This window comes from Dermochelys coriacea, chromosome 3, assembly GCF_009764565.3.
Source record: "Dermochelys coriacea isolate rDerCor1 chromosome 3, rDerCor1.pri.v4, whole genome shotgun sequence".
NCBI classification, from domain to species: Eukaryota; Metazoa; Chordata; order Testudines; family Dermochelyidae; genus Dermochelys; species Dermochelys coriacea.
The window spans coordinates 57304838-57331420 of record NC_050070.1 but is presented as its reverse complement, the minus strand read 5'-3'; the positions used below and the strand labels follow the sequence as shown (position 1 = coordinate 57331420).

General features: G+C 38.6%; 1 protein-coding gene across 45 annotated transcripts in view; it reads right to left on the bottom strand.

The window, feature by feature from the left end:
- RIMS1 (regulating synaptic membrane exocytosis 1) overlaps positions 1–26583 on the bottom strand; it is a 490129-nt gene that overhangs the window by 330803 nt on the left and 132743 nt on the right. For 43 of the 45 annotated variants that reach the window (XM_043510483.1, XM_043510486.1, XM_043510457.1 and 40 more), the window contains exons 2-3: positions 4620–4833; positions 1758–1769 (exon numbers count right to left, since the gene is read on the bottom strand). In XM_043510483.1, the coding sequence (XP_043366418.1) occupies positions 1758–1769; positions 4620–4833 (226 nt within the window). The remainder of the gene's footprint in view (positions 1–1757; positions 1770–4619; positions 4834–26583) is intronic. The other 2 variants (XM_043510462.1, XM_043510487.1) reach the window with 1 other exon arrangement.

Here is a 26583-nt window from a genome sequence, read left to right as displayed (position 1 = left end):
AAGCACTATTAAAAAGAAAAAAAAATTGCACTTAAGAAAAAAAAAACTAATGTATTTGCTGTCTCCACATTCCTCACATCATCGAGTGCTTTTGCAGTAACAGCTATACCCTTTTTACTAGAACAAGTCAGATTAATCAATGCTGTATTGATTTAGAAACAGATCAATATTGCATGGGGAGCTTTCCCCCCACCCCAAATAAGTTAGATTATTGGAACTGGAAAGATGAGAAAGCCCCACAGCTCAATTCACTGCTTTGTCCAGAGTGCCAAATGTGCTATACAGTGAAATGTCCAACTATGCAATGAAGTTATAATGTCATAATTCATAGTCATTATGAAAGCCCATGTAAAGTACACAGGAGAGTATCTCTTTGGAGTGGGGATGAACTGAGGCCGGTGGGAGGGACCAATTCCCCAGGATTTGATGGCAGTTTGCCAAAAATGCCTGTGCAATTCAAAATCTTGAGATATAATAATAGTTATCACATGCATATATGTTAAGCAATATCAAGAACACATTCAATTCACTCCCATACTATGATGCTCCAGAGATATATCCTAAAAGTAAATATGCCAACAGCAATCCTAATAATAAAGGGTGCAGTTACCATGGAAGGTATGCTTCTCCAGCAGGGGTGCAGTCTTAGTCTCAAGTTAGGCCTGTGCTATGACCTCTGCAGGATGAAATATTGCCATTCCACGACACAGTTATAGCATTGCTGCCTGAAAGTCAGGGATGGATAACGCTATGCTTGGTTGTCATGCCTCCAGCACCTTTTTCTGTTCAGATGACTGAACAAAGCTTGCTAATACCCATTGCTTGATATGCTAAGGTAAAAGTCTGGAGTACCTCCTCTGGGCTGGGATCCTGGCTCTATACTACATCTGCCTGGCTGGGAATTAAGAAGGTAAGAAAAACACACCTACTCTTTCACTCACATCCATCCACTATTTCTTCCAGTGCAGAGAATGCATAACTGGATGAACAGCCACTTACTAAACACAGAGTTCTGTTTGCTCCACATAAACATACTTATTTGACCCAGAAGTGCTACAAGTGGTCCTATCTCAGAAAACGCATAGGCCTCATTGCACATTTCAATAATTAATCAGGCCGCTCCACCACTTTTCAACTTTCCAAAATGTACGATTTGCCTTTTTCACATGGGATTCATGAAGCACCATCCACTATACTTTTGCCCATTTTTAGACTGTATCTTTTGCCAGCATCACCATGGTGAAAATACTTCAGATGTAAAATCAAAAGACTGACTTCCCATGAATTAGAAGTCAATTGAATTTTTGCTGCAGCAAGAGTTAAGACACAGCAAATGATATATATCAAATTAAAAATATATTAAAATAATTAAAGTAGATTTCCTGAAGGCAGATGGAAGGACCTTGTATCAGAAAAATCAAAAGCCAGGTTGTAATTGTACTCATATCTACTGAAATAAACTCTTTCGTACATTTTATCATTTCCTGCTCTTTTCTTGAACTCTTTAGAACTATAGAGATTGATCACTGCCCACAGATTTTAATGAATTTGGCTGATTATCCTAATTTTGGCAACTGCACACAAACTAGGAATGGTCTTGAGTTTTTTGTTGTTGTTTTGTTTTGGGGTTTGTTTTTTAGTTTTTTGCAAAAGATCATTTTAAAATTTCAGTTCAATAATTAACATTAATATACTTCACATTTACTTTACTAACAACATTATAATAATAAATGATAAAAGAAAGCATGGATTCTAACCACTTTGTCCTCCTTTGGGAAAGCATCCAAGGAAGCAGAGTAAAGACAAAAAGAAACAGGAAGAGAAAAAGAAAAAAGTAGGCAAATATTAATAGGCAGATTTCAAAGAGAGGCAATTCTAGCAAGTGTCTTTATAAAGAGTTAAAAACATAAGAATTAAAAAAAATATAACATTTGTAAATAAAAATATTTATAGTACTACATGCACAGAAAATATATATTCTAACATGGACCCATAGAAGCATGAAAGATTGTAGCAAAGAATGGAGAAGTCAAAGAAGAATGGAAATATTAATAATCATGTTTGTCATGTCAGTTTTGCCATGAGAAACACTTTTTCTAAATCTTTTAATGGCACCTAATAGGGCGACTGTAGTTATGTATCTGGGTTTTCATCATAGGCTGCTTGTTTTCAAGAGTCCATAACTTAACACTTCCTCTCCTAGAAACGTGTCAAGTCAGCATACTGGACAAGGTCCTAACCCAGCCATGACATCTGTGGATCTTTTTATTTTATTTTATTTATTTATTTTAAATAGGACAATTTGACCATTTTAAAGTTTTTAAGTGAGTCAAAAATTAATTGGAAGTTAATTGGTTTTAGAGCAATACTACAAAAACAACTATCAGATAACGGCTGCTACTCTGAAACCTATCAGATAAGCTATAACATTGATGTCCCTTGACCCAGTTACAACATGGTTAAAATCTGTAGTGTGAACAGGCCTTAACTATGTTCTATAACTGGGCTAAATCTCTAGCCATTTCCAATGCTTTGGCCCAGTCATCTGTCCCAGTAATAACAACACTATGGCATGTGTAAAAAACAAATTGTAACTGTTTCATAACTGGGTAAGGGGGCAACTATGTAACCAGATTGATGAGTCTGTTGCTTTTCCAGTACAGATGGGTCCTATCAGTCAAAAATAGGTTATTTTATAGTGAATGCTTGATGTCTCTGCTGTGGGCTGACTTTCTTTATTGTGCCTAGGTACTGCAATTTACTACACTTAATTGGTAACAGACTTGCAAAACCATCATGAACATTTACCAGACCAGGTACAAAAATATTCTAACTCACATTTACCCTGACAACAATGTTGATATTAATAAAACCAATAATTTTTTACTTTCCTGTCAAAATGATTATTTTCCTTGTGTGACAATAGAACAGAATTTTGCAAAACTAATAGAAAGCGCCACTGTTTTAAAGGTCTGGAGAGAGAATGATAATTATTGCAATGACTGGGCACAACAAGAAAAATTCAGGAAGCAATTTAAACCTTAATTCTGAATGTCTTTGGTTTTAAGTCACACCCCCTGGCTTTATTTTAAATACAGTAAATCAAATTTATGCTTGGTGCAACAAAGCTGAAGTCAATGTTATCTCAGGAACAAATTTTGGACCAATGTTGATGTGTGACTAGAAATATTAGATAAGCAATAATTAAAACATATTCAAGTTCTTCTGTGTTGTAAATATTGCAGATATTGTAATATTACCTAAAATACCAAAGTAAACTAGTTTTTCTTGTGTAACCTGTTTTAATGATACCACCTGCAGGTGATAGGATGTGGTGCACACACAAAGTTTTAAAACACTGAACATATTCAGCGGATCATGTATGCAGCTGCATTCTTTTTTCAAAAAGTGCATTGAACTCCAAGTAGGGTTATTGGGAGTTAAACAAGTATACTAAGAGTATAACACATTCCTGGTATAAATCTGAAATAGGTTGTTTCTGCTTTTTAATTTTTTTAAAACCTGAATTTCAAAAGATCCTCAATAAAATAAATTCTAGTTCTGGGAAGAGGAAAAGAGCACAACAATAGTTTAGTTGTAGAAGGGATTTGCTGTATTATACATTTTGTTTCTTGTCCATTTTTGAATAGAGTTCATATAGAAAAAGGGAGCTCCAAATATATTTAGGACACTGTCAAAGATTCCAGTGCCTTGATACAGCATCTGGGAAGCTGCACTAGGTCTCACAATAGCTAACAAATCCACTGATAAGATGAAAGATTATTTAAACATTTTAGAGCATATTATGGGGCCAGGATAGCCCCCCAAATCAGCATGTGGCAGTGGTCTTCCACATATATATCTCACCTCTCATGAATGAGTGGGATAGTTAGCTGCCACCAATGGATCCATTATGCCAGAGAAAAGGGAATTGCTGGGGCAGAAGGCTTCCATATAGATCCCTGGGAAACCTAAAGATTTGGGGCCAAGCTCTCCAGCTCATTCTATACAGGTGGAAAACAGGGCTCAAACCCCACCTGCCTGACAGAAGGATCAGGAATTAACTCCATGAGAGGGATTCTAGTCCATGGTAAATTACAAGTACAGTACAATTTAAAACTAAATTAAATTAAAACTAAACTGAAACTAATACACTTGGTGTTCATCAGTGCAATTCGGAAGGGCTTACTTTCCCCTTCCCTGAGTTGATCATTCTTTTAAAGAGCAAATGACCTTTAAACAAAGCTTTACGAAAAAGAAGTTTAAAATTCTACAGAGTTAATCAAAATTGCTCAATAGGGGAAATTTGACAACATATAGATGAAAACGAGGTTTATCATTCCAGATAAAATAAGAATTTTTCCTTCAAACAATAGCTCAGCACAGTCATACAATATTTTATTTTATTTTAATTAACTATCTTTAGGGATCATAAATTTCTTCATACTTTTGGAATATATTGTTTTGATTTGTTACCTACCACCACAGAAACCCCATCTTAGAAAGGGTCAAGGTGAAATGATGAATGGAAGAGATGCTAAAGTAAGATAAGTGAGGAACAATTTGTAGGTTTGAGTGTATCAATATTTTCAATAAAAACTATACAATAGAAAACTTACATTGTTTGATCGTAGAGAAACACGACCTCCACATCGGGCACAAAACTTGGTCCGGCAGTAAGAGCATAAATGGCCACAACCATCAGCAAACTTTGTTTTAAGACAGATTCCGCATGTTGGTGCATCATCCTTGTGTTCTCCCTGGTAGCGGCGGGCTTCTTCACCTATTTTTCTTACTTGCTCTTTATAACTTTCAAATTGCTGATGCAACCTCCTGCACAGAAGAGAAAACAGTTTATAGCAATAACAAGAGAAACTATTTGACTTTTGATTTACAACAGCATCTAATATTCTAGGTCCTTCTACACATTAAAATTAAAATACACAATATCAAATACAAGTTGAACTTGAAAGACTGCCCTACCAGCTCTAAAACTCTAAAATTATAAAAAAAAAATCTTAGGAGTAAACTAACAGGAGTAAATGGTCAAAAGATAATTATTTAAAAGATGTCAGATGAATCATTTTATGTGACTAATACCAGTTTCTAATATGCTGTTACAGATTACCAAAAAACCCAAATCAGATATAAATATATCTAACAATTATGAAATCAAAGCTTATCAATATTTGCTTGAGCATCAATTATTATTTATTTATTTACATTGCACTAATGTCTATAGGTTATAATCAGGATGTGTGTTGCAAGCCTCAGTTTAAAAGGTTATACTGCTATGGAATAATTAAAGACCATAACTTAAAGATTCCAACAAACATTCTGCCATCATCTCTAAAACCAAGAAAAAATTCCCCAAATGAAATGCGCATATTTTAACATAGACAGACCAGCATCAAATACAATAAAAAAATGCTGGCAGTATTGATACCAGAGGTATATGGACTTACTAAAGATTAAACTCTGGTCCATTTCTTGGCCCTTACTACAGTTGTCTCTTTCAGTTTTATTGCAGGGCTCTTCCTTCACAATGTACCTGGAATTCTGATATGAGAGCTCATGCTTTGCGTAAATCCATATGAAATGAAATGGATGTTATAGAGTGTGCCACATATTCCAGTTTTCAGGTGCCAGATTAGGCCAGTTAGCAGTGGTTCCATGAACAAGCAGTTTTTCTTTGGTTGCTTCCAATTTTGTTCTAGAATCTAAATTCTTCATTTAAAAAAATTTAATCACAACCCTTATGGTGGTGATGGTAACCTTCAAAATGTGAACCAGATGAAAATAAACACAGTGGTGTCTTTTTGAGTCTGAAAATCTCCTTAAATAATAAATAGCTTTGAGAAAAATAAGGACTTCTATTGATCTGAATGAGAAGGTGACTGAAGCTTAATTATGACAATTTAAACTGCAACATTGTTAGCTGATCAAACCGTGCAAGAACAAACATTGAAACCATCTACTGTGAATAGTGGCGCATTTTGCTGCCACAAGTAGGAAAATGTTTCGTAGTGGGAACCAGGACACCACCACTACTTATTTTTTCCCCAGTGTGACTTCTGGCTTTCTGTCTATTACGCCTAGCATGGAAGTCATAGATCCAAGATGAGTGACAATACAATAATACAGAGAGACATTTATAACAGATGTACACCTCACCATCCTTATGTAGAAACCACATGCAAAATTTTCAGATATTTATACTGTTCTCAATATATATCTCCTTAGATATTATAAAAACATGAAAAACTAAATATCTTATTAATAGAAACAGGACATCTTGAAATTAATACATTATGTAAGTACATGTGTCTGTCCATGAAAGCCTTGATTATTCTCTTCATCAGTTCCTCCTGCTTTGAGATGGCTACTTTATACTAGCTTTGAGAATCACACCCTTAAACAGATTTTAGTTACATACCTTTTTCTCTTGTGGAAGCTCTACATTTGAGTGCCCTTTTCTGAGATATAAATAGGACTCAATCATAACTAGTAACACTCAATTCAAACTCCCCCCAAAATTTCTTCAAAGTAGTTGGATATTTTTCTTTTTTAGATGCTATTCAAGCTTTGCAATTCATCATCCAATTAACTAATAGATTGGCTGCCAGAATTAATGATAAAATACATATATTTGTTGTTAGAAATGGTTGTTCATAATTAAATAAATTAATAATACTTAAGTAATTAACATCAATGTATGTGACCAAACCACGCAGTCTAGTTTGAAGCTTCACTGGTTTCAAATACTAAAAGAGCTGAAGAAGAGTTAATTGAATGGAAGCCTTAGTACTTGGGGAATACTGGAAAATTTTTTGTTCCAGTATTTGAGCAATTCTAATAGTAAGCAAAGAATGATGTTCTCTGTCCTTGTGTTTTCCATATGAGGGTAAGTAAAAGATGGAATTCAGGAATAAATCAATCAGCAATTACACTAATAACAGTCACCTTGTTAGGACACCATTCTAATAAAGAAACAGAAGAAAAAAGGCAAAGTTATCCTAATTTTCTCTTCTCCCTCTCTATAAACATTATACACTATCCTAAGTGTTTTGTGTTAATGAAAAAGCTGGCTGTAGCACCAAAGACTTAGTTTTGCTAAACCGCTTAAGCAACATTTGCAATGTCGGATTAGATAAGAGAAAAATGGGTCAAGAGAATAAGACAAAATACTGAAAAACAATACTACTACTGGTTACATTATTGGATTTCATCTTTGGTATATAACTACTTTAATCAGACAACTAATGCCATCTGCTCACATATAGCTTTCTAATGGGAACTATTAATAATGTTAAGGAATATGTAAAATAACCAATTTCATTATCCAAATAATTTTAAGAGTACCATAAGTAAATCAATTACACAGAATGTATCCATCAGGAATTTTGCTTAATGTTATTTAATTTGTGACCAGACTGGTTTTGCTGCAGCAAAATTTCTGATGGATATCTTGCTGTACATTTTGTTCCAGGATGGAATGATAGCATGGAAATGAATTAATTTTCCTTCCACGGCACACTGGCCTGGTATTGCCAAACTTGGGTTATATAGTAAAGCAGGAAAGAACTGACTATAGAGAGTACAGTACATCTGTTTTTGTTTTAAGACCTTTGCCCTGCTCCTTTTCTATTAAGTATGTGTAGTAAAAAAAATGGTTTCGTTTTGAAATGTTGATATGAAACAAAAACTTTTATTGCAAATTCTGTTGTTGGAAAACCAAAACAGGTTGTTGAAATTGACATTTTCCATAGATTTTGACAAAAACATATTTTCCAAGGGAAAAATATTTTGGTCAAAAAATTTCTACCAGCTTGACTGATTAGTTTGTCCAAAATTGAATTATTTTTTGATTTGGGGTGGTGGTGGGTTTTTTAATTTGTTATATGGCAGTGACCATGGATTCATTATATCCCTTCATTTTCATTCCTAATGGTCTCACATTTTCCTTTTGCTTTGAAACTTTCTATGCTTGGTTTCATTCCAAAGGGTACTTATTTGTTCATCAGTTACCAAGCCAGATTAGCATGAAAAAATACACAATTCCTACCATAAAAAATTTCAGTAGCTTCATATGGATAGAAAAAATATAAAAATTACTGAGGATACAAAATGCAGACTCAGTGAAAAAAATCAATCTAAATTTGGGTGAGGAAAAAGGGTTAGATTTTTTTTTTAAGTTAAGGTTTAAAGTAGTGTATTTTGCCTGTGTAGAAAAAAGTTTCATATTTGTTTTTGTTTCATATCAACACAGTGCTTGCTTAAGTGGGTACAGAATAGTGGGCACACATGGTGAGTCAACTGCAGTTCTTGTTCTGGATTACTTTATCGGCTCATTCCAAGGATAGATCTTATGAGAAATTCATATTGTTAGAAGAACACTTTTTATTTTATAGGAAATACAGGAGCACACACTATAAAATTCACATTTGGATTTTAGCCCCGTTCTGCTCAAACAAAGGTGTGGCTTCTCCATCTGCCTCATTCAAGTCAGGGACAAAACTCCTATAGACTTTAATAGGGCCAGGATTTCACCCCGTCCTGCTCTTTCCTAACTGGTAAATGGGTTCACTAAGGGTAAAGTCCATCAACTGGGATGGAGAAGGATTCCAGCAGCCCCTTCTCGTGGGGAAAATAAAGGAAAAAATGTTATGTTAAAGTAGCACTAAACCTTAGAAATTAAGTACATAAAAGTGAGGAAACTGAAAAGGGTTAAGATTTTCTACAGTGACGTTATCTCTCCTACATTGCACATATGATATGAAAACCAGCAAATATATTGTTTTATTTTGTTTCTTTTTCAAGAAGACCCATTATTTCTCATTGAAAAAAAAAGACAAAATGTGACAAAAAGGTCCATTTAGCTTAAAGACATGTTCCATACTTTTTCTGCATACGTTTTCTAAGAATGCCATGAATTTGCATCAATTTATGTCTAGATATATTTAAAAGCTTTGAAATATGTAGCTAGTCACTTTGGATGACCAGCAGATGGCACTGAAGATTGCATTTTCACATTGTCTTCTCTCATGTTCTATTGAAATTACTGACTCTCACAATCTTAAACATCTAATTTTCTATAATAAAATTATGTTCTGTTGTGGGCACATCTTATTAGAAAAAAGGTGTCTTCTCATAAGTGGAATCGCTGTAAAGAGTGCAAAGTACAGCTCAGCAGCTGTAGCACATATGGTGTGAAAAAATAGTGCTCTGAATAAGGTGTAGTATCTTGCCCCATACACATACACAATTTTTTCATAAAATCAGTTAATTTTTTGTGTCTATCTTTATCATCATTTTTAATTTTATATCATCCTTAGCAAAAATCAGCTCAAGAAGGTAAATTCTATGATCTACTTCAAAATCACAGGTTTCAGAGTAGCAGCCGTGTTAGTCTGTATTCGCAAAAAGAAAAGGAGTACTTGTGGCACCTTAGAGACTAACAAATTTATTAGAGCATAAGCTTTCGTGAGCTACAGCTCACTTCATCGGATGCATTTGGTGGAAAAAACAGAGGAGAGATTTATATACACACACACAGAGAACATGAAACAATGGGTTTATCATACACACTGTAAGGAGAGTGATCACTTAAGATAAGCCATCACCAGCAGCAGGGGGGGGAAAGGAGGAAAACCTTTCATGGTGACAAGCAGGTAGGCTAATTCCAGCAGTTAACAAGAATATCAGAGGAACAGTGGGGGGTGGGGTGGGAGGGAGAAATACCATGGGGAAATAGTTTTACTTTGTGTAATGACTCATCCATTCCCAGTCTCTATTCAAGCCTAAGTTAATTGTATCCAGTTTGCAAATTAATTCCAATTCAGCAGTCTCTCGTTGGAGTCTGTCATAATCTGACAACTCTGACATCATAATCAAAAAGGCTGACAAAGGAGGTGCTGTCGTCATCATGAATAGGTCGGAGTATGAACAAGAGGCTACTAGGCAGCTCTCCAACACCACTTTCTACAAGCCATTACCCTCTGATCCCACTGAGAGTTACCAAAAGAAACTACAGCATTTGCTCAAGAAACTCCCTGAAAAAGCACAAGAACAAATCCGCACAGACACACCCCTGGAGCCCCGACCTGGGATATTCTATCTGCTACCCAAGATCCATAAACCTGGAAATCCTGGACGCCCCATCATCGCAGGCATTGGCACCCTAACAGCAGGATTGTCTGGCTATGTAGACTCCCTCCTCAGGCCCTTCGTTACCAGCACTCCCAGCTATCTTCAAGACACCACCGATTTCCTGAGGAAACTACAGTCCATTGGTGATCTTCCTAAAAACACCATCCTAGCCACTATGGATGTAGAAGCCCTCTACACCAACATTCCACACAAAGATGGACTACAAGCCGTCAGGAACAGTATCCCCGATACTGTCACGGCTAACCTGGTGGCAGAACTTTGTGACTTTGTCCTGACCCATAACTATTTCACATTTGGTGACAATGTATACCTTCAAATCAGCGGCACTGCGATGGGTACCCGCATTGCCCCACAGTATGCCAACATTTTTATGGCTGACTTAGAACAACGCTTCCTCAGCTCTCGTCCCCTAATGCCCCTACTCTACTTGCGCTACATTGATGACATCTTCATCATCTGGACCCATGGAAAAGAAGCTTTTGAGGAATTCCACCAGGATTTCAACAATTTCCATCCCACCATCAACCTCAGCCTGGACCAGTCCACACAAGAGATCCACTTCCTGGACACTACGGTGCTAATAAGCGATGGTCACATAAACACCACCCTATATCGGAAACCTACTGACCGCTATTCCTACCTACATGCCTCTAGCTTTCATCCAGATCATACCACTCGATCCATTGTCTATAGCCAAGCGCTACGATATAACCGCATTTGCTCCAACCCCTCAGACAGAGACAAACACCTACAAGATCTCTATCATGCATTCCTACAACTACAATACCCACCTGCTGAAGTGAAGAAACAGATTGACAGAGCCAGAAGAGTACCCAGAAGTCACCTACTACAGGACAGGCCCAACAAAGAAAACAACAGAACGCCACTAGCCATCACCTTCAGCCCCCAACTAAAACCTCTCCAACGCATCATCAAGGATCTACAACCTATCCTGAACGACGACCCATCGCTCTCTCAGATCTTGGGAGACAGACCAGTCCTTGCTTACAGACAGCCCCCCAATCTGAAGCAAATACTCACCAGCAACCACACACCACACAACAGAACCACTAACCCAGGAACCTATCCTTGCAACAAAGCCCGTTGCCAACTCTGTCCACATATCTATTCAGGGGATACCATCATAGGTCCTAATCACATCAGCCACACTATCAGAGGCTCGTTCACCTGCGCATCTACCAATGTGATATATGCCATCATGTGCCAGCAATGCCCCTCTGCCATGTACATTGGCCAAACTGGACAGTCTCTACGTAAAAGAATGAATGGACACAAATCAGACGTCAAGAATTGTAACATTCAAAAACCAGTTGGAGAACACTTCAATCTCTCTGGTCACTCGATCACAGACCTAAGAGTGGCTATACTTCAACAAAAAAGCTTCAAAAACAGACTCCAACGAGAGACTGCTGAATTGGAATTAATTTGCAAACTGGATACAATTAACTTAGGCTTGAATAGAGACTGGGAATGGATGAGTCATTACACAAAGTAAAACTATTTCCCCATGGTATTTCTCCCTCCCACCCCACCCCCCACTGTTCCTCTGATATTCTTGTTAACTGCTGGAATTAGCCTACCTGCTTGTCACCATGAAAGGTTTTCCTCCTTTCCCCCCCCTGCTGCTGGTGATGGCTTATCTTAAGTGATCACTCTCCTTACAGTGTGTATGATAAACCCATTGTTTCATGTTCTCTGTGTGTGTGTATATAAATCTCTCCTCTGTTTTTTCCACCAAATGCATCCGATGAAGTGAGCTGTAGCTCACGAAAGCTTATGCTCTAATAAATTTGTTAGTCTCTAAGGTGCCACAAGTACTCCTTTTCTTTCTACTTCAAAATGAACATGACAAATTATGTGCTCTGGTGTATTTTCTTCAATCACTTGACCATACTCTGCTTTCAAAGCCAGGAGCAGAATCCAGCAATCCTGATACCCAGCATTCCACTGCTATCTCACAAAGAGCTGTGTGTATAACATCCCACTCTATCAGTTGGTCAACACAGGGCTTGTCTTTATTAGGAAAAGTAGTCAAGTTTAGAGTGGGCTTAGCTAACACATGCTAAGAATGGAGACTACATGTGACCCAAACACTTTGCTTCCCTTATCAGTTTTCTACCATTCCTAGCTTTGGATTTATATATATTACTAGCAGCTTCCCCTTTATTTTATTTTATTTTTTATAGCTGCCTTCACTTTACCTCTAAACCAGGTCAGTTTTTTACACAAAACAGAATTCTTCCTTGATTGCAGGATTGTGGCTTTCGGGGCATCTAGTAAAGTGTTCTTAAACAATTCCCAGTTGCCATTCACATTTTTCTGATTAAATTCTTCTTCCCAACTGATTTGGCTCATAATTGTTTACAGCTTTGTGAAATTGGCTCTTTTATTGCATCAAATATATACACCACTGGTCTGGACTTTAGTCTATTTGTACATTACAAATGTAATCAAGTCACAATCACTTGTAGATAAAGTTACCACAAATGTTTAGTTCAGTGATCAAGTCCTCAGTGTAAAGATTAGGTCTAATATAGTATTCCACTGTGTTTGGATGCAATGCTTTTTGAATTAAGAAACTGTCTTCTATAATATTTAGAAATTCAAAGGATGTTTCATATTATATGTATATTATATGTTGTTATATTTATATTTGTATTATATTTTAATCACCTTTATTTGGTTTAATGGGAACTGTCTCTTTAAGATCAGGATGTGACATTTGATTGTAAAGTAAGCTTGCAGGAGACAAAGCAGCCTGTGAGAAACACTGAACCTGTTTAAGCTCAGTGAGAGGTCAGAACTTGGATTAATAAACATCTTTATTGAAAGCGCATTATTTTTAAGGTTTAACATTAGCACTGAGGGTTTGGGAGCCTCAGGACACTGCTAAAGAAAAGTCATCTGTACCACTAACTGCAAGTGTTCAAAAATCCTGAGTCAGAAACCTAAAATTGTAAGATTTTTATAAAATTACTTGAATTTTAGGTCAAATAACTGGTCTGGTTTTTGTTTGTTTTGCCTCCTGGTTTCTCTTGGGTGCTTAGGATTCAGTTAGGCCACATTTTCAAGCTTCTCTCTACAACCATGAGGATGCAAAAATCTTAGTGGTTTTTTTTTTAAGTGAAAGTTCAGATTCTCCCATATTCACAACACTCCAGGAACTAGGGCTTTCAGTATAACACCAAATATCATAAGACTTATGATAAAATTGAGAGAGTTGACAACACTGAGACCCTCCTACTATGAGTCCAGGTTAGACCAGTAGGAATTAAAAGTTGTTAACCTTTAATGATGTTGGGTGGCTCCTCTATGAAATATGTTTGAGCTCCGACTAAGTTACAGCTCCCTTATCACAAATTCACATCGCATTTTGGCAGAAATTGGTAGAATCAGAAGAGAGGCCAAGAACTATCTAGGTCAAAACACTGAGCTACCCCTTCTTCCTCTAGAGAAAGCAATTTTAAGCTAAAACTTTACTAAATGAAGGGTTTTTTGAATGCACAAATTATTTAATTAAATAACTTGCATAAAATGTCACACATGGAGCTGCATGAAACCTAGCAATGCTGTAAGTAATTGGAAGATTCCATTTTCATACATTTTATTTTTTAGTGCAGCTATAGCCCACCAGTGCTCTCAATTTTTATCTGTTGTGAAAGAGATAAAGTTGCTTCAGAAACCTTGTGACTCAAGAGGGACAATTGGTTGATTGTGAGTCAGTGATGTGTGATATCTAAAATAAAGGAAACTAAATTTGCTAGCTTCCCACTATTCCTCCCAGCATGATCCCAGGCAGCTGCTCTACCAGGAAGCTTCCCTCTGACCAAGCCTGCAGGAACTTTTATAGGCTTTCTTTTTTAGCTAAAAGTTGCTTTTATATATCAAAGATGAACTAACTCTTATGAAAACTCCACTTCATATTGGTTTTCAATTACATACATCAGTAAGAGAAGCCTTTGTCATTGGGCCCAAGCCTGCAGGTCCTAATGAAGCTAAACTCCTGAGTTCAATGGAATTTATCATAAATAAGGCCTTTAAAATTAGATCCAATATTTTTGTAACATACTGTAGTTATTAAGGGCCTGATGCTGTGCCCATAGAAGTTAAGAAAAAAGCTCCCATCAACTCCATAGGAATGGAAGCAGGCTTAGAGATTAAGAAAGGAAAGGGAATAAAATAAAGAGAGGGAAAGAGAAAGAACACTAGTGAAGAGATGGAGAGGGAGAGGGGAAAGAAGAATAAGTGCTCGATCATCCACAGCTGTATCACAGCTGTGCTCAATGCACCAGAGTTGGGAGGGTAAAATGGCTTTACATGGGCTTTTTGCGACCAACCCTTGTTGCAGCAGTTCAACTGCCAGCACATGTTAAAGAATCATCAGAGCTGCTCTAAATTACGCTGGCTTGTAACAGCCAAGAATTACTCAAGCACGGCTTGCTCCTGTCATGCTTCTTTATACTCCCCCCCCCACACACACAGCATGCCCCAACATGCTCCCACACCAGGGAGTCACTATGCTATGTTGGGTAAATTGACCTACACCGCCTCCTTCACCTCCAGCCATTTTGTGTGGAGCTAGGCAGCCATCTATCTCATTCCCCCCAGAAGCAGCTTAGTTACCTATGTCAATTGACTCCATGCAGCAAGGCCCGTACATGGATCGCTAAGCAGATATAGGTGGCTATCTCTGAGACAGGGAAGGGGTTTAGGACACAATCCTTTCATTAGCATCTCCCATTGACTGGCTTAGGCAGCTTCCGGCCTAGCATGCTGGCTTTTGTGGATCACATTCTTAGGTGCCTATCTCTCCCCATTCATTGTACACGGAGACTAGGCAGCTAAATCAGCTTTATGGATGACAATGTTGTTCCTGTGATTTTCTATGCATCTAAAAGTTAGACATTATGACATTCAGCGGTGAAACAGCTAAGTCCCTTTGTGGATCCCACCCTAAGTGACTTAACAAGAAAAAGTCCCATTGACTTCAGCTTGCAAACCCTGGTGGAGGACTACAGCCTAGTTGAAGCATTTATGCTTTCTTAACTTGTAGAAATTCCTCAGAAGATGGCTTTGGTTGCAAATCTAGCACAGGCTATTTGCTTGTCAATTTTGTGCTTGGAGTTTGCATTGTCTTACAGAAAGGATGTTAATAAGCCCCGGGACTTGTCTTTCCCAATACACATAAGCATTTTAAGTAGAAGTAGTTTGGTTTCTTAGATGTTTCTACTAAGCAAAATCTAAAATTCTACTAGCAATAAGGAAACTAAAGAAACAAGTACAGAGCGTCCATGATAGTAATTTAAGACAATAAAATTGGAATTAAAGGACTAGCAACATGTAAATAAAGATCTGATTTAAATTTTTAAATTTTAAGTAATTTTAAAATACATTATTTTATCTACTCTATGCAGAGGATAATAAAACTATAAGTTCTAATTAACATGGGTTACAAGTCTGGACAGTCAGGTTAAACAATCAGTTTAAGTGCTATGTTTAGTCTAAAATCTATTTGCACTTAAAAAAAAAAGACGGTGTGTGTAAAAACCTAAATAATGAGCAGAACAAACATCATAACTTTTCTGATCATATGACAAAGCTTTTGGGTGAAGAGATTTCAGGAGATATAATTTGACTTTAGTAAATTAACTAATACAATGCCACACAAAATTTTACTTGAAAATGTATTCAAGCTGGGTTGAATAAAGACTGGTCCAGATGCTCAAAGATAGTTAGGCTTCTAACTTTCACTGACAAGAACAGGAGTTAAGTGCCTAAATATCTTTGAGGCTCTGGGCCACTGTCACATCGCGTGATGATCCTTCATCTGATTTTAATCAAAGGGCAATAGACAACATATTGAGTTGTATTTATTAATGTTTTTATACTGCACCCAAAACTATGCTATCTGAGCATCTATATCTCACTCAGGAGCGAATCCCATTGGTATCAATATGATGTTTAATGTCTATTATCATTAATACACATGCTATAATCTGAAATACAAAAGACCAAAAGTATGCAAAATACGTGAAAAGCAAAAGGCAGCAGTAGCTGAACTTGGATACAAAATCACTGGCACTTGACAATGGTTTATTCCATAACTGCTCATGAAACAAACTGATACAAGGTCCCAATTCAGGACAGCACTTAAGTATGTGTTTAAGTGCATGTCTACACTTCCCTCCGGAGCAATCAATCCAGCAGGGGTCGATTTATTGCGTCTACTGAAGACGCGATAAATCGAACGCCAAGCGCTCTCCTGTCGACTCCGGTACTCCACCAGAGCGAGAAGTGTAGGTGGAGTTGATGGGGGAGCGTCAGCAGTCAACCAACTGTAGGGAAGACACCGCAGTAAGTAGATCTAAGTACATCGACTTCAGCTACGATATTTACGTAGCTGAAGTTATGTAACTTAGATCGACCCTCCCCCCAGTGTAGATCAGGCCTAAGTCTCACTGAAGTTAAACAACCTAAAAATCAATCATCAAAAGTTTAAAGACTCTGAAAACAAATAATCAAACATTTTTCTTTTGAAAATAAGTAACACAGATTTAAATAATTTCAAGGTCTATTTTAATATTGTGAGGAGAGTGATAAAATGTACCGTATTCAGAACATACCAACCTTTTATGTTCAATGAGATATTTTAGCTTTCTATAATTTACTTAGTACACTCTGAATACTAGATTAGTCTCCAAACATTAGGTATTTATTTTCTAAGCTATTTCTGTGTATAGTTCAATACCAAAGTTAGTGTTAGACAAATTGTAATTTCCTTTCTATTTTATTTGCTAAGGGTGACATCTGTTTTCATTCTTTAATTAAAATACTTTGTTAAATAGGCATTTATGGCCTATCATCTAAATAATAACACACGTGCTGTAAATAAATTCATCTTTTCAAATATAGTTCCAATAAGCAGTCACCAAATTCCCATGGGAAAATGAATTTCTGGTCTTAGTTGCAGTATTCACACACAAATCACTTCATGAAACCATCCCAGATTGCTAATGGCAAACCCCAAAATCATAAGAAATACAAGAAATATAAAGTAAAGTCATATATTGGCATACATTATCCCTCACACATTGAAGCCAACAGACATTCCAAATGCACCAGCAAATCATCTTCCTCAGCCACAATCACCCACCATGGTCACACACAAACTAGCATAACTCTGCCCTATGTTTGATTTAATTCTATGGGATTCCTTATTATTTTTCCTACTTATGGCATTTTTTACATTATTGCCCCTTAGGAATGTTAACCAGCTATAACAAACTTCTTTGTCTGTAATATTAGAATTGTGAACTATGCTATGCTATTAGTGATTGTTCTATCAGTGAGGCACCTTTTGGTTATGTGCCATAAGCAGCACGGAAGTGTTAATCTTTGGTATGTATATTGCTTTGTGTTTTGTTTTATCCAAATGGAGAAGATAAGGTTGTCCGGTTGAAATTTCAGTGACTGTGCTTTGCACCTTTTGAAACAACAACAACAAAAAGGACACTCGCTGTTATGCAAACATCTTATGCAAAATATTAAATGAGAATTTGCATATTCTGATTTGCATCCAATTTGTTTATATCCCCAAACTTCAGCTTTAAAAAAAACTGATTGAACATTTAGTCTGGTGGAAGGTGTCAGACTGACAACTCTCAAACAAAGTTCTCTGTTTATCAAGCAGCAGGGCAAGTTTCCCATGCTCACTGCACTGCCAGCATACCTCAAATCTCATCAGGAAGGACTTCTTTTATGGGTAACAGGGGTAGTTCAGACTCCAAGATCCTTATAATTCTTGGCCTCTTCTAACTATGTTAATTAGTGCAAACAGAGGGAACTTGAACTGAGACAAACCAAATTATCTCAGAGGGGCCAAAGAACGCTTAGATGGGAATATATACATAACATGAGAAAGATGGGGATCTATAGGATGTCCTAAATTTCTACTATTTGGGAAACTAAAACATTTCATTTTATGTTACATTACTGCATTAAACAGGAGGATTTGAAGATGCAAACTAAAATTTTCAAACTCGGTGTCTAAAGTTAAACTACTAAATCAAAATGTAGATGCCCAAATAAAATCTTTTGGCAAGAAGCTACTTATATAGATACCTTCTAAAAGAAAATACATCTGTTGGAAATTTACCTAAAGTTTCATCAGGATTCAGAAAGAAAGAAATATACTATTGTCTTCACTGGCCAATCAACATCCTTAATTCTCAATTTTCTTAGAGCAACGTGAGACAACACTGTTAGCAAAATAAGTGTGCTTCAAAATGTTTGGGAATCAAGAGCACTCATTAGTTGGTGAGGATGCAATGATTGATAATACAGGGAATGAGTATAAAACCACTCAGTGAACATTTTGTTGCTGGTACTGAGCCATAGCCAACTAACAGCTGCAAACAAGCGAAGAAAGAATGAACATAAACACTGGCAGATTGGGCTCAGTTTAAAAATAGTTATAGTGCTACTTGATCCTAGACAGGCTTTTATCGTATGCATCCATTTTAAATATATTTTCCTTTACGCAGATATTATAGATAGGGCTTTCAATTCTGCTTTCATAACTGAAGACAGAATCTAGAATATTTCAGACAAAGGTTCAACTTTTCCCCCAATCGTTTGTCTAGGGCTAAGCCATATTCACCTTTCCACACTAATCTCATAAAAGCAATGCTGAATCTCATTCAGCATAAAGTTCTCATCTCTCACACAAGTGACATGAAAAAGTGTCTTCGGATTTATGTTTCATTATGAAGCCAGTGATGTTTGTGATCATTCTTATCTCCTCCAGAAGCTAATCCCACAGTCACAAGCAGACTCAAATGTCTATGTGGCCCAACCACTAGAGGGGGACAGAGGGCCACACTGTGTAAGCACACACAGGGCATGAAGTTCACACAAAAACAAATGGAAAGTGATGGGGTAAATTAGACTGAGTGAGGAATAACTTAATGATACTAGCCATATATGCTATCAATTGCTTGATAAACTCACATGGAATATATACTTACTGAAGGGATAAGCAAACCTCTCAAATGTACCTCATTGTGTGATACCTCCCACACTGAGGCTGTTCTATACTAGCTTTCTTACTGCACTGCAATTTTAGGTGATATTCCAGCCTGCATCTCTGGGACCTGTGTTCCTTCACTTCTTACCCTCCTCTCCAGGAAGCAGAGAGATGGCTGCTGCTCAAGAACCAACAGGGAAGGAGCGGGAAGTTGTAAGCTGAGGGGAACTAATACCTTTTTTATAAGACAGGAGGGATGTTGGGTAGGGTTGCCAACTTTCTGATTGCAGAAAACGGAACAGCCTTGCCCTGCCCTGCCCCACCCTGTCCCCAAGGCCCTCCTCCCCCGCTCACTCCATTCCCCCTCATCCGTCACTTGCTCTCCCCCACCCTCACTCAATCGCTCATTTTCACTGGGCTGGGGCAGAGAGTTGGGGTGCGGGAGGGGGTGAGGGCTCTGATGGGGAGTGTGGGCTCTGGGATGGGGCCAGAGATGAGGGGTTTAGGGTGCAGGAGGGGGCTCTGGGACAGGGGCCTAGGGGTATGGAGTGCGGGAGGGGGATCCAGGCTGTGGGTTGGGGCATGGGACGGGGTTCAGGGTGCGGACTCTGGACAGCGCTTACTTCAGGAGGCTTCCAGAAGCTGCTGGCATGTCCCTGCGCCCCCTAGGTGCAGAGGTAGCCAGGGAGCTCTGTGTGCTGCCTCCATCTTCACGCACCGCCCCCACAGCTCCCATTGGCCGCAATTCCCGGCCAATGGGAGCTGTGGAGCTGGAGATTGGGGTGGGAGTAGCACGTAGAGCTTCCCTGGCTGGCCCTGCACCTAGGGGCTGCAGGGACATGCGGCCACTTCCGGGAGCCCTGTGGAGCTAGGGCAGGCAGGGAGCCTGCCTTAGTCCTGCTGCATGCTGACCAGACTTTTAGCGGACTGGTCCTACCAGGGTCCCTATTTGACCAGGCATTCCAGTCAAAAACCAGATGCCTGGCAACCCTATGTTGGAGGGAGCAGAACAGGCCCTGGGCAGCTTAGCTCTTTCTGCTCCCTTCGCTATTGTGAAAAAGGCATGGCTCCTCTCCATTGCCACCTCCTCTCCCATGCCTCTCTTTGTGCCAAAAGGAAAGGGAGAGGGGAGGAAAAAGGAACAGAGATCCCAGAGTTGCTGTAGCAGGGGCAGCTTGGGAAGCCTCTCAGCTCCCAGAAAGAGGAAGGGACAGAACAGTTGAAGCAAAGTAGGGAGGTCCCAGCCAGCAATAACTGGAGAAGAGGGTATATATTAATTGGGGGGATTGATTTTTTGTGGGGTAAGAGGGGCCGCTGTGACAGCACTGTGTGTCTGGAGGGCTACATTAACTCAGTTTGTGGCCTGGACAGAGAACATAGCCCACACAGATACCAAATAGCTAAAGGTGGGGTATATGACTTTTATTGTGTGTTGTGCCAAAGCTGACAGACTATAATGTTTTTTTTAAATAGAAAATCTGATTTTAAGGATGTTTTAAATGTAATAAATCAGTTTTGCTATCTGTAACTGGATAATGGGGGAGGGAAGGGCAAAGCCTCCTACAGACTGCAAAACTAGTATATATTACATTCAGACAGTGAGAATACATGCTTGACTTTGAAAACCATTATAATCTGTCAATAGTGGCACAACACACAACAAAGCACAGGTGTAATACATTTCAGTCATCTGAATCACATTGGCAAGAGACTATGAAAGCTGGGACAAAATAATGGAAGACTGTTTTGGAAGAACTATTATTATGGGCTTATCAGACTTCCCATATATGCCTGAGAGTGGGTTCCCATATAATGTGTCCACTCCCTCACACACCCATACATACAAAAATTTTGAATCCTTCTGGCATGCAAATGCTAAACAGATGATAGGTATCAGATGGTAAGACAGGGTGAGCAACAAAGATATGACAAAGCACAGTGGTCTGTAAGCAGAGCAATGCTACTGAAATTGTAACTACCATATGGTAGTAATAAACAGGACATGTGCAAAACAGGAAAAGATTTCACAGCAAGGGGTGTGATAAGAGACAGCAAGAGGCAGAACTAGAAAAGACACAATGGGATTGCAAGCACAACAAACAGTGATGGCATTTCATATTAATTATCCTCAACTAAGTCCCAGTGTGTACAGTACGTCTTATACCTAAAAATACTTTAAACAGCCTTGCTGTGAGCACCTCTAATTTATCACCCTCTTCACCTTCCTTTGTAATATCCATATTTACAAGGAATAAAAAAGATGCATACATCTATTTTAAATATACTGTCAAAGTGCTCGAACACAAGACAATGATTCAGCTCATCTTCTGTATATTTAATTCTTTCCAGTCTTTTGGATGCCAAATAAACACAAATGAAAAACATATGGCATCTTAATAGACTGGAAGAAAAGGAGGACAGTGGCTGATATTTAAAGAAAAACATGGCATTCAGGTAGTACGTTTTAAACCTCCTTTCAGCTAGATTTTGATATATATGTTTTTATTTTTAATGGAAGAGACTGGCCTATTCTTCTCTACTGAAGTTCAGTACTTTGCTCATTACTAAGCCAAATTTACTACTTATGACAATGAATACATACCTCTTCCTACGTTCTTATATGAGTGCTCAGCACCATATTATCCCATATCTATCTACGTCAATCCTGAATATGACCCTACTGGTATATTTATATGTAATTTATTTAGATATTGTACTATCATATGTGTGCTTGGCCCTTTATAGGCAGAATACACAGTTCCTGATCCAAAGACCTCACTTCATCCTGCAAAGGGGCACCTGTGGAGAAGTTTACAGAATAGGGGCTTTAACTAGGCTATGTAGAGATTTAAAAAAGTTTATACGGAATCTGACTTTTGCCTCAAATTCCATTGGTCAGAGTTGATAATAAGTGAGCCACCTCAGAGAGCTCGGACTTATTCTGGGCTGGGAAATGGAATCTCCCCCTTTTTTGTTGTTGTTATTTTTTTATTATTATTATTATTTTTAAAAAGCTAACACGGCCTTTTTTCCTTAGTTGTGGGGCTGTGAATTTTCGGGCATCTAGTAAGGTGTTCTCAAATTATTCCCAGTTATCATTTACATTTTTCTGATTAAATTTTTCTTCCTAGATGTTTTGGCTTACAATTGTTTTCAGCTTTATGAAACTGGTCCTATTAAAGCACCAAGTATATATATTGCCAGTCTGGACTTTATTCTGCTTGCATGTTCAGAGAGTCCATGCTCGTTGTTCACCGAGTATTCAGAGACTGTGAATATATTTGCATTCACACAGACATTCCACAAAACTATCTTGTTTGCTCAAGTTCTTGAGAGGAAAGCATAATGAACAAACAAGTAGTATCAACTGGATTTTGTTTTGGTACAAACGCTACCAAGAGACGCCTAGAATAACGTACACATAATTTCAGATTTCAACTTCTTGAGTTGCTTTTGTTGCTGTTTTGTTTTGTTTATTCTTATGCTCATGAATAGATATATCCCACATTTACTACTTATGTGAAAAATCTTCCTAAATGGCATTCCCATAATTTGGATTAAATAATTCTGTCATATCACCACATGTATAGATATGAATAACTGGTTTGCCAGTTATTACCAGAACAGAATCACTTCTCTGGTTTCTGATCTACTGAGAATGCAAGCAGAGGGGAAAAAGAGAGGGATGTGACTACCCCTTGGGACAACACATCTGGAAGAACTCCAGTTACATTTTTATGGCTGACTGAGAAAAATGCTTCCTCAGCTCTCATCCCCTAATGCTCCTACTCTACTTGTGCTACATTGATGACATCTTCATCATCTGGACCCATGGAAAAAAAGCCCTGAAGGAATTCCACCATGATTTCAACAATTTGCATCCCACCATCAACCTCAGCCTGGACCAGTCCACACAAGAGATTCACTTCCTGGACACTATGGTGCTAATAAGAGATGGTCACATAAACACCACGCTATACTTGAAACCTACTGACGACTATACTTAGCTACATGCCTCTAGCTTTCATCCAGACCACACCACATGATCCATTGTCTACAGCCAAGCTCTACGATACAACTACATTTGCTCCAACCCCTCAGACAGAGACAAACACCTACAAGATCTCTATCATGCATTCTTACAACTACAATACCCACCTGCTGAAGTGAAGAAACAGATTGACAGAGCCAGAAGAGTACCCAGAAGTCACCTACTACAGGACAGGCCCAACAAAGAAAATAACAGAACACCACTAGCCATCACCTTCAGACCCCAACTAAAACCTCTCCAGCGCATCATCAAGGATCTACAACCTATCCTGAAGGACGATCCCTCACTCTCACAGATCCTGGGAGACAGGCCAGTCCTTGCTTACAGACAGCCCCCCAACCTGAAGCAAATACTCATCAGCAACCACACACTACACAACAAAAACACTAACCCAGGAACCTATCCTTGCAACAAAGCCCGTTGCCAATTGTGTCCACATATCTATTCAGGGGACACCATCATAGGACCTAATCACATTAGCCACATTATCAGAGGCTCGTTCACCTGCACATCTACCAATGTGATATATGCCATCATGTGCCAGCAATGCCCCTCTGCCATGTATACTGGCCAAACTGGGCAGTCTCTACGTAAAGGAATAAATGGACACAAATCAGATGTCAAGAATTATAACATTCAAAAACCAGTCGGAGAACACTTTAATCTCTCTGGTCACTCGATTCCTACTGAACGGCGAACTGTCAGGTTGGAGGGAGGTTATCAGTGGAGTTCCTCAGGGATCAGTTTTGGGACCAATCTTATTTAATCTTTTTATTACTGACCTTGGCACAAAAAGTGGGAGTGTGCTAATAAAGTTTGCAGATGATATAAAGTTGGGAGGTATTGCCAATTCAGAGAAGGATCGGGATATTATACAGGAGGATCTGGATGACCTTGTAAACTGGAGTAATAGTAATAGGATGAAATTTAATAGTGAGAAGTGTAAGGTTATGCATTTAGGGATTAATAACAAGAATTTTAGTTATAAGTTGGGGACGCATCAATTAGAAGTAACGGAAGAGGAGAAGGACCTTGGAATATTGGTTGATCATAGGATGACTATGAGCTGCCAATGTGATATGGCTGTGAAAAAAGCTAATGTGGTTTTGGGATGCATCAGGAGAGGAATTTCCAGTAGGGATAAGGAGGTTTTAATACCATTATACAAGGCACTGGTGAGACCTCACCTAGAATACTTGTGCAGTTCTGGTCTCCCATGTTTAAAAAGGATGAATTCAAACTGGAGCAGGTACAGAGAAGGGCTACTAGGATGATCCGAGGAATGGAAAACTTGTCTTATGAAAGGAGACTTAAGGAGCTTGGCTTGTTTAGCCTAACTAAAAGAAGGTTGAGGGGAGATATGATTGCTCTCTATAAATATATCAGAGGGATAATTAACAGGAGAGGGAGAGGAATTATTTCAGCTCAGCACCAATGTGGACACAAGAACAAATGGGTATAAACTGGCCACCAGGAAGTTTAGACTTGAAATTAGATGAAGGTTTCTAACCATCAGAGGAGTGAAGTTTTGGAATAGCCTTCCAAGGGAAGCAGTGGGGGCAAAAGATTTATCTGGTTTTAAGATTCTACTCGATAAGTTTATGGAGGAGATGGTATGATGGGATAATGGGATTTTGGTAAGTAATTGGTCTTTAAATATTCAGGGTAAATAGGACTAATCCCCTGAGATGGGATATTAGATGGATGGGATCTGAGTTACTACAGAAAATTCTTTCCTGGGTATCTGGCTGGTGAATCTTGCCTATATGCTCAGGGTTTAGCTGATCACCATAGTTGGGGTCGGGAAGGAATTTTCCTCCAGGGCAGATTGGAGAGGCCCTAGAGGTTTTTCGCCTTCCTCTGTAGCATGGGGCATGGGTGACTTGAGGGAGGCTTCTCTGCTCCTTGAAGTCCTTAAACCATGATTTAAGGACTTCAATAGCTCAGACATAGATGAGGTTTTTTGTAGGAGTGGGTGGGTGAGATTCTGTGGCCTGTGCTGTGCAGGAAGTCGGACTAGATGATCAGAATGGTCCCTTCTGACCTTAGTATCTATGAATCTATGATTACAGACCTAAAAGTCACAATATTACAACAAAAAAACTTCAAAAACAGACTCCAGCGAGATACTGCTGAATTAATTAATTTGCAAGCTGGACATCATTAAATTAGGCTTGAATAAAGACTGGGAGTGGATATGTCCTTACACAAAGTAAAACTATTTCCGCATGTTTATTTTTCCCCCTACTGTTCCGCACATGTTCTTGTCAACTGCTGGAAATGGCCCATCTTGATTATCACTACAGATTTTTTTCTCTCCTGCTGGTAATAGCTCACCTTAACTGATCACTCTCAATATAGTGTGTCTGATAACACCCATTGTTTCATGTTCTGTGTGTGTGTATATATATATATCTCTTCCTATTGTATTTTCCACTGCATGCATCCGATGAAGTGAGTTTTAGCCCACGAAAGCTTATGCTCAAATAAATGTGTTAGTCTCTAATGTGCCACAAGTACTCCTGTTCTTTTTATAAAGTCATCTTCCTTTCTTCTTTTCATGCTGGTCCCCACAGGTATTCACTGTGGGTGACTCCCAAGCAGTATTCATTGAGGAGGAGGGTGCAAAGAAGTATGCTGTACCACAGAGTGGCGGACCTCTGAGCCAAAGGAGGCTTCCCCAACAGAAGCTTGGACCAACCTGTAAAGCCTGATGAAGGTATGTACGGAGTCCCAATTAGCTGCTCTGCATATGTCTGAGAGAGGGACTCCCTGCAAGAAGGCTACTGACACTACTAAGGCTCTCTTTGAGTGGGCCCTGACAGGGATGATGTAGGAGGAAATCCACTTAGAGTGCCTTTGAGAAGAGATAGTTCCCCCTTCATTCTTTCAACAATAGTGATGAGCAGTCTGGAAACTGCCACAAGGTTAGAAAGACAGAGCAGTGAGCACATCCAGAGAATAGAGCCTTGTCTCCTTCATGCTGTAGTGAGCCTTAGCGTAAAACACCAGAAGGTGAACAGTCTGGTCAAGGTGAAGGCATTTTAGAGATGAATTTTGGATCCAATCATGAAGAAACATTGTCCTTGTGAAAAACAGTATAAGGTGGGTCTGCCATAAGGGCCCCAACCTTCCCTACCCTTCTAGCAGAGGTAATCACCAAAGGCAATAAAAAGGCAACTTTCAAATAAAGGTGCAGGAGGGAGCAGGAGGTCAAGAAGTTTAAATGCTGGTCTCATTAGAGAAAAAAGAACAAGAGTCATTCAAAAGAGTTTTGTCCAGTTACCCCTCAGGAACATTGTAGTAGTGGGATGGA